Source organism: Phaethon lepturus, unplaced genomic scaffold (genome assembly GCF_000687285.1).
Source record: "Phaethon lepturus isolate BGI_N335 unplaced genomic scaffold, ASM68728v1 scaffold9323, whole genome shotgun sequence".
Taxonomy (NCBI): domain Eukaryota; kingdom Metazoa; phylum Chordata; class Aves; order Phaethontiformes; family Phaethontidae; genus Phaethon; species Phaethon lepturus.
In genome coordinates, this window is record NW_010531231.1 from 12,698 (window position 1) to 22,585 (window position 9,888).

General features: G+C 40.3%; 1 protein-coding gene across 1 annotated transcript; it reads left to right on the top strand.

Moving 5' to 3' along the window:
- Window positions 1-2,140: 2,140 nt before the first annotated feature.
- FOXO1 (forkhead box O1) lies at window positions 2,141-7,436 on the top strand (the record flags this gene model as incomplete). The annotated part of the gene is made up of 2 exons (XM_010284474.1): window positions 2,141-3,497; window positions 3,879-7,436. A coding segment is annotated over one exon (1,344 nt), but the record flags the coding sequence as incomplete, so codon positions are not given.
- Between the last annotated feature and the right edge of the window lie 2,452 nt (window positions 7,437-9,888).

Genomic DNA, 9,888 nt, shown 5'->3' on the forward strand with positions numbered 1-9,888 from the left:
AGGGGAAGGAGAAGTTGGAAAGGCTTCTGAGGTTAGGCACAGGGTTTGACTTCTTGCCGCACTGGTTGAACAGCGAGCTGCCAAGAGACCGTATTCTGCCATCTTCTGCTATCAAAGAACACCTTGTGCCCCTGCCTCGGGTGAAGCTGCAGTCCTGTGGGGATAGTCTCTGGATGCTGCTGCCTGGAAGGTGTTACAGGATTGTAACACCTCCTTGCTGCCCTCAATCTGCTGGAGGTCTCCTCTTCGACCCTAGAGTAACCATTCCTGTGGAGCCGTGCAGGTGGCCGGGCCTGCTTTGGCCAGTTGGCTTTCTGTGGTCCACAACCTGCCGTGGCCCTTGCAGGGAATTTGGGCCTGTTGTCTCTCAATTGAGCCAGGCCCCATGAGATGACTGTTTTCACCTGGCATGCCTCCTTTATGGTCTTTGCTCCTTTTCTTCTCTCAGATGGATGTGTAGGCAATGGGGAAAGATGCGTGTCTTTGAGACAGCAGATATATGCAGGAGGACAGGCAGAGTAGAGATGGTGAAGGAGGACATTTTTGGAGATGCTGGCATCACGGGGAAATACAGCAAAAGCAGCCAGAGTCCAGAGCAGTGGCTGTGTCCCTTGTCCTCAAAGCTCCATGAGCTGTATCGTCCTCTTGGGTAGATGCTCTAGTGGGTCTTGGGGTCAGGTTGAAAACTGAGAGAAGGCAGGTGGGAGGAAAAAGGTAGGAAAAGAGGAAAGGCAGAACAGGGTTTTTGTAGGTCTGGCAGCCATTTAGTGTTTTGAAGTAATTGCCCTACTGGCCTGCTGGTCAAGACCAGCCTTACTACTGATTTCTAGAAACAGTTTCTAGTTTTGCTCCCCCAAATTTTTCTTTAAACAACCTGCTACAAATGACTCTGGAATGCAGCTACTGCATCATTGATTTCTCTGCCATAGAGATGTAATTTCTGTTTTACCCATTTCATGCATTGTTTTGTGGTTCCCTCCTGCTTGTTCTGCCTGAGCTGCAGTCGTAGCGCAGGCTGGGGGTCCCCGTGTAGATTGTGCTACTGTCCCACCCTCCTACGAACAGCTATGGTTGCCTGTTTCAGCAGTCTTTGAAGTTGTGGCCTTTTATTAGCAATTATGTCAAAATGTAGGACAGCTTTTCTGTTGATACAATGTTCCTTACGCATGCTCGTTGGAGGAATAAAGTGGTTATCTACAGCTTGGTAACGCAAAGGGTCATCTCTTATTAACAGGTCAACCTGTGGGCTTGGATTTTTGATTTTTTTTTTTTTTTTCTTTTTGTTGGATTTAAGAACAAAACATGAAACATTACTCATGGCTGAGGAGATAATGAAAAGCTTCAGTACCTCTGGTCAGTCTTGGCACAAGATATCTTGTGCCTGCAGGTATTAGAAGAGTTGTTATTGCATATTAAAATGTTCATTTTGAAACAGAAAGATGGTTTTAAGACTGAGGTTTTAAAAGCAATTTTGTCTATGCTGTTTGCATTCCTTTCTCCCTTATGATTTCTTAGGCAATTTGTGATATTTATTTATAAAAATTAGAAATGAATCCTCAACTGGTTTTCTATATGTTTTCTCACATAACACAAGTAAAATAAAACTCACTGATGTTCAGTGGCAATACTCACAGGCTAGCATGTTTGCAGGGTTTTGGGGTGTGCATGATGAGATGCCATTATAAGGACCATAGAACAGGACCTAGCATTCCTGAACCTAGCATCTCTGTAAAATAATTAAAACAATAAATCCCTAAATACAGTCAGGTTCAACTCATTAGAGTGAAGCTGATAATGAGATCGTCGGTCATCATCTTGGTGTTCTGGTATATTTTTTTCTCCTTTATGAGGAATTTGTATTTCATAAACATTTCCTTCAGTATTTTATTTAACTTTTTATAATGTCAGATGTGATAGGGACATATGACAGACAAATTGACATGGCAACTCTTTGCAAGTCCATTTCAGCCAGTTCTGAGTAGTGAGCTGATAACACATGTTTCCAGACTGGCACGTTTTCTCATTTTATGATTACCCCATGTTTTCTAACAAAATTACAGTATATTTGCAAAGACAAATATTAGTATGCCTTAAAACCAGCAAGTTTTCTCCATTTCTTACACCTTATTTTGTTTTTCAGAACTCAATCCGTCACAACCTGTCTCTGCACAGCAAGTTCATCAGAGTGCAGAATGAAGGAACAGGGAAGAGTTCCTGGTGGATGCTCAATCCTGAAGGAGGAAAGAGTGGCAAATCTCCTAGGAGGCGAGCAGCATCCATGGATAACAACAGCAAGTTTGCCAAAAGCAGAGGCAGAGCTGCCAAGAAAAAAGCATCCCTTCAGTCTGGTCAAGAGGGGAATGGTGACAGCCCTGGATCGCAGTTCTCGAAGTGGCCTGCAAGCCCCAGCTCTCACAGTAATGATGACTTTGATAACTGGAGTACATTTCGACCTAGAACTAGCTCTAACGCTAGTACAATTAGTGGAAGACTTTCTCCTATTTTGCCAGAGCAAGATGATCTTGGAGATGGGGATGTGCACTCCATGGTATATCCATCATCAGCCACCAAAATGACTTCTACTCTGCCCAGCCTTTCAGAAATGAGTAATTCCGAGAACATGGAAAATCTTTTGGATAACCTTAATCTTTTGTCACCTAATACATCAATGACTGTGTCAACCCAGTCTTCGTCTGCTACCCTGATGCAGCAAACACCAGGTTACTCGTTTGCATCCTCAACCACAAGTATAGGTTCAGCAAATCCAGACTACAGGAAATTTACGTATGCTCAAGCTAGCATGAACTCTTTGCCCCAGATTCCTATGCAGACTCTTCAAGATAGTAAATCAAGCTATGGATCGATGAGCCAATATAACTGTCCCGCAGGACTTCTGAAGGAGTTACTGACTTCGGATTCTCCGCCGCACAATGATATCTTGGCATCAGTAGACACTGGTGTTTCCCAGGCTGGTGGCAGGGCACTGGGCCAAAGCGTGCTGATGGTTGCTAACTCGGTGATGCCAACTTATGGCAGTCAACCGCCCCACAACAAAATGATGAACCCTAATGCCCGCCCTCACCAAGGACATAGCCAGCCAACACCTGCAGTTAATGGTCGTGCCTTGTCACACACAGTGAACACCATGTCACATACTTCAGGTCTAAATCGCTTGTCGACAGTGAAGACCTCGTTACAAGTGCCTATGAGTCACCCGATGCAGATGAATGCTATGAACCCATACGCCCCTGTTAACAGTTGCAATGGCTATGGAAGGGTGGGAATTGTTTCCCTCCACCAGGAGAAGCTTCCCAGTGACTTAGATGACATGTTAATTGAACGGTTGGACTGTGACATGGAGTCGATTATCCGTAATGACCTTATGGATGGAGAAACATTAGATTTTAACTTTGACAGTGTATTGCCTAACCAAAGTTTTCAGCACAGCGTAAAGACAACCACACACAGTTGGGTATCAGGCTAGGATGTAGCAGGAGGTAAGCTGTGCTTTTTATAATAAACCTGAAAAACAAATAAAGGGAAAAAAGATCTCAAAATGCTTAAAATCTGGGTGGTATTCTGTGTTGGCATGTGAAATGCTTCTATTGCAGTCAGTCACTTTCCAGTCCTTCATTAGTTTGGAAATCAAGTTTGCACCGGTGCATTAGGATTGCCATGTACCAACTACTGTTATTTCATGTGGAGCACTGACGTTTTGCCATTGATATTTTAAACAAAAAGCTTACTGGTAACTAGCAGTTAATGATTTTTTTTTTTTTCCCATTTATCTTAAAGCTAGTTTGAGCATATTTTAATAGATTTAATCTTTTGGTGTGAATGTTAATTTGTTCTTTTTGTTGTTTTTTGTTTTTTCCTAGGCTACGATTAAATTCTTCAGACTTGTCTGACAGCAGGAACTGAGAAAAGCAGTACAAAGATGTCCTTCACCTTCCTTTTTAATTTTCTTAACAAAGCTGTGCGCATGCACTAGCTTTTTTTTGGGGGTCTTTTTTTTTTTTTTTCTTTTTTCTTCCTTTCGTCAGAGTTGGCAGCAGACCGAATATTTTCCTGTACAGGATGTTTGCCCAAGGTTTGCAGGTTATGTGCTGCTGTAGATAAGAACTGTGCCATTGGAAATTTCATTACTCTGAAGTGCCAAATTCACTACACCATATAATCACAGCAAAGACTCTTACATCATGTTGTGCTTTCGGTTTTGTACAGTATGATCTGTAGAAGAAGAATTGCTTTTTAAGACTATCTGTTTTGGTCCAAGAAAAGTTTATAAACTTTTGTAAGAATACTGTGATGATCTCATGCCCTAAGTAAGTTTAACCTTTGTTGATGTTACCTGTGTTCTGATGAATTGAGATAACTGTGGACTTGCCTTGCAGCAGTACAAACTGCATTATTTTACTCAAAATTGCCACACATTTCATATGGGAACAGAATAGCCTGTTAAATATGATCCTACTAAACTCACTGAGTATTCAAAGCAAACAATAGGTTAAATGCCATTTGATAAATCACCTGTATTCATGTAAATTTATGCAAGAATATTTCTGGATTTCATTGTCAGACTAATGACTTTATTGTTGGACTTAAGATAATTTTGGGAATACTTTCCAAACTATTTTTCTTATAATTAAAACCTACTTTTGTTACATAGGCAACTTAAAAAAAAAATAAATCTGAGATCTGGCAGCATTCATAACCTCTTCATTTTGTACAGTATTTTAACTGGATTAAGTACATGTTTTTATAAATTTCCCTAGCACTTGGGAGTGCTAATAAAGGAAAAGCTTAATAAGTATCTTGAATACAAAACATTTCTGTCCCTTTTTTTTGTTGTGTGATGTATAAATATAGACAATGTTATGTTTAGGAAATATTTAATCACTTTTATATATGCATTTTTAGAAGTGTCATCTGCTTCTACTATCATTTTAACTCTGACTACCACAAAGTGTTAAGTATTCATTGTTAGACGCTTGTACAATGCTTCACATTTATATTTATTTCATGGAGGTCTCATAATGTTTGTGCACTCAAGAGCAAGACCTTTTGGAGAAAATCTGTAATTTTAGAAAAATTACTGACAAAATTGTAATTTGTCTTAATTAGCACTAGTTTTAGGGTCTGTCAGTGTTTCTGTTGTAATGCAGTATGCATGAAGCAGCAGAAGTGCTGCTTTTCAGTGAGAGGCTAAAACTTTTGTGACCCCCTATTACAGGGCAAAACATCACTTTTTTTAAAATAAGAAAGGTAAAGTAAGTGGCAAAGTTATATGAAGACACAAGCTTTAGGGTAGGGGAGAGCTTTAAAGACAGAGGCCTTGCTCCTGTGGAAAAACCTGCTCTTGTTGGAGTAGGCACACTGACAGCTACCTGAGCATTTTCAGGATTGGATCTTGGATAAATAATTTCTGATTTTTGGTAATCACATGATGCAGGTTTCATGGATGTGTGGGTAACGGGCCTCACCTGTCTTTTCACTGGTTGCTGCACATCGTTTGTGTTGTAGAAATCCTTGGAGCTTTTTTATCCGCTGACGGGATGAACAGTTTTTGTGCTAGGGCTGGCTGTTGTGAAGAAGAGGAGAAATAAATATTTTTCGACTGATTTTTGTTTTGTCTACGTAGACCACAACTGGGAGATGTTCTAATTGAAACATATCTTCCCTGTAGCGATGGCGTGTGGTGGAGAAAGAACTGGGATGTGCCAAGGAAGTGAAGTTCAGTAACGAGCCATATATTTAATGATCCTGTTATGACTTTCCTAGGGCTCTGCAATGTATTTATTGATGTGCTAGCATTTAGCTCCCTGTTGGGCTTAAATCACTACTAATTACAGCTGGTCCTACTTTTTTAGATATCCTATTACGGTTGTCAGCACTTCCAGAGGCTGATGTTAAGCTGTCCTGTGATATAAGATCTCCCCCAGCATGAAATCGGTCTTCGAACTTCTGTTGAGCAAAGTGAAACGTTCTTAGTGCTGAAGCCTCAACGAAGCCATCTGCGAATATCTCTAGTAGCATCTTCACCATCACATTCATAGTCTCTGAAATGTGATGGTAAATCGTGGCAGTGGAGCAAGGAAGGGGCTCACGTGTGGGTTTCTAAAGATCCTTCTTTCTGCTGTGTGTGCAAAAACGTTTGCTCCCAAATGGACACCAATATGCATAAGCCAAAGTAGATGTAAAATTCACCTCTGCATGCAAAGCAAGCAGTACTTAATGCTATAGCCCATGGGCTTGCAGCTGAACGTGCTACATTTAACAATATACCTCCTGTTTATTATTTACTGCTACTGCATAACTTCCTGCGTACAGGTATTTTCTTCATTTCCTTTTATAACTATGAATAACATAAATGTAGCTGTTCCTTAATTACGACAGTCTGTAGGAAGCCCCTTTTAGTTATTGTGAGAAAGCAGTTGTAGATAATCAGAGGTTTGGGCTGTGTGGTCAAATTTATTTTCTCTTTTTTTTTTTTTTTTGTGCCATTCTAATATTTTGCAATTGTAATTCTGGAATACTGTGAAGTCTGGTGAAGGGGCATGTTGTCTGCCTTGAAAACAAACATTATGTGACCTCTAGTAATAAATCCTTTTTCAGTAAAAGTACCAAGTTTCTTAGTTTGTCAGAATTGTTGTAAATGATTGGTTTGTGAATTGTGCAGATGATCTTACCTATGCAGCCTTGTTTTTGACTTTTTCTTTGGTTTGTACTGTTATTAAAAGTTTATTGTATTATAGACCTGTTCAGATATTTTAAATATAAAGATGTATTGTTTCCATAATATAGCTATATGATATATGTTTAGGTGGTAGATGCATTAATTGGAACGCTCTGCTTTGATAAACTGACAATTTGCCTACATTTATAAGCAAAAGTCATATTGCTTATTATTGGCTTAAGTCAACAGAGCATCCCTAAGAAGAGAAGTTAAAATTGGACCAATTATAAAACAGTATAAAACTTGCACTTGTTAAACCACTGGATGTATGTTAGTACTTTTTTATTTTTTTACTGATTTGAATTTCCTATTTTCATTATGAAATTGCTAGGATCCTTAATTTATGACTGATTTTAAGTAAGGTATTCTCATTATTATTATTATTTTGGTAATCATAATGTAAAAAGCAGCATGGTTTATGAAAGCAAAAAGCAAATTACTCGGCATTAAAACTGGCCTCCTTTTTGAGGGTGTTCCACAAACCAGCAATATCATGAGAGATTGGCATGTACATACTGCTAGTTCTACTTGCGAGTGGTGTGACAGCTCTTCAACGCTTCACTGCTCTTAGTCACATTGCAGAATTAAAATTCATACGTGGATATTTTTCAGAAAAAGTGCCTGATGTACTTCTACAGACACATGAGAACAATCCCTGACAGTTTGTTGTATAAAGCCATAAATGTATATAAATTATGTTTAAAAGGTTTTGTGTCCTTTCGTGTATACAGAGAATGAGATTTGTACCAGGATTCTACTTGTGATTAGTAATCCTTCTACTCAGACGTTGTCGTAATCACTTTCCTTACTACGTAATCTTTTTAATGATGATGATCCCATTTGGACAATCCTGATGGCATTAGCAATTTTATACGGAAAAATACCTCATGGTATCAAGTCTTGCCTGGCAAGATGATACCATATTAATGAGCAAACACTAACTGCAGAATAGTTAACAAATTTTCCATTACTTGGTATAAAGGGATTTCTCTCTCTTGGCATTGCTTCTGGAATTGGAACTGTAGCAGGTACAGGAACCTAATAGGGCTGTGTTACCAGTGTTTTATCACAACATAGTGTGCTAAAAGTACCTTGTTTACAAGTCTTTGAGACTAAGCGCAAGAAGAATCCATGCCTGACTCTTAGGGCTTGTGAGACATCTTTGTGTAGAGATGCTTTGTTACTAAAAGCTGCATTAGGCAGCATCAGAAAGTGTTGCCAGTGCTTCAACAAGCCTAGTTCAGAAAAAATGACAAAGTCCTGAAATCCTTTCAGAATATTTGTAAGTATAAGCTCTTAATAAAATTGCTATGACATGAGATGGTAATTAGTGTATCATAATGTTATGTAATACATTGTTAAAGAAGAAAGGGAAAAAAAAAAAAGGGATGCTAACATCCATCAAACCGCAGGAGAAAATTAGTCTTTTAGTCCAAATTACACGTTAGATGCTAATGCTATTAAATGTGGGAGGGAGCCGACTCCGGAGAAGCATTTTTCTCTTCCCTCTGCTTCCCCTGTTAAAGGGAGATGGTTCACAAAGTCCTCTTGGCCCTCTTTTCCCTCGTTTTCGCCTCTTGCCTTCCTCTGCCCCTCCTGCCTTCCTGAAGTACGTTCCTTTTCCTGGAGTACGAGTTTTTCCTTTGCTGAACACTTGGGCTATACAGGCCAACCTGCATGGTGCCGCTCCTTCCGCAGCCGTGCTTTACGCTGCGGCGGCAGAAGCGCTGATGCGAGCAATCTTAATTTTTATTTTTTATTTTTAAATTTAGATTGTGTTTCAAAACAGAGCTGGAAGAAAGGAGGAGAGGCTGCCAAAACAGACAGCCAATAACACCCACGCCACAGTAGTCTTGTGAGGCCCGGATCCCTGCTTGCCTGCAGGTGGGGAGGGAGAGGGGTGGCAGAGAGCAGGCTTTTAATGAATTGCTGGCAAAAATGCCAGTTTGATCTTAAAGTCAGCAGAGGCAGACCTAAAGAGCATGAAAGAACGCAAGAGTATCGTTACACATAAAAACGGGAATATTTGAAGACATTTAAAACATGTTTTTCCCTTGTACTTTGCCGTACCATCTTTATTTTAGCGTTGCCCCTTTTTTTCTTCAGTGTATATTTTGGAAGCGTTTCTGCACGTTAGGGGCAGCTGAGGATATCTTCACTGACGTTTTGAAAAGCCCGACTCCTGGAATGGGAGAGTTGTAAGATCCAAAGATACTCTCTTTGGGTGTTCGCGAAGCTGTTTTTGGAAAGGATGTGCATCTAATTGGTAGATGGCTAGTTACCGCTGTTGGGAGAGATAGTCAAAGCTTGTCTCTTGGGAAGGGACTGGCTAGCAATTTATGCCAATCTGGCAACAACGGATTTGAATCTGCTGATCAAGCACAGAAACCTCAAAGCATCCTTGTGCTCTGAGTCAGTTCTGCATCAATGTAATAAACATGTTTTTGTGCAGAAGCTTCAGTTATTATGTCACGTCAATTGATAATCCAATTAAAAATACAAATAGCATTAGGTATTGTGGCCATTTATTGTGCAGCTGGTGTGCAAAGATGGGCTTTGTTAACACCCTGAGAAGGAAGAACTTGCACTGATCAGTGCCTGTGGTCATGCCCACTGCTGGAATTGCATGCAAATCTGTGTTCATTACCTGGTGATGTTTTGCCTGGGGTAATGTGCTGGCATGTGCCAAAATGATAGCTAAAATCAGGAGGCAGGGGCAGCGCCCCATCTTATTTTATTTGGTGTTTTTCTACTTGCTGTTGGACCCTGGGGCATTCAGAATTTTTGCATGTATTTTTCACAAGTAAACTTCTTGCGTGGGTGTTCATCACTGAGATGATGGGAAAAGGGATGAGGGCTTCCTGCAGTACAACTGGCGGAGCGCTGCAGGAAGCTTCTGATGTGTATAACAGGGCTGTGGAGTGAAGAATCTGTCAAGGAGCTGGTTCATAACTTGAAATGACAACATTTTACATCCTTGCTCTGTGCTTATCTATAGTTGCTCATGTCATCCTTAAATGAAGAGGCCTTCCCAGGTGGTTGAATTTCCTTCTCGGTGCCCTAGAGTGGCACTACCTGAGCAGGCAACTGTCCAGAGCTTGCACAAGAGCTTTTCTGCATTTCCAGGGAACTGTGGAGTTTGGCAGGAATGT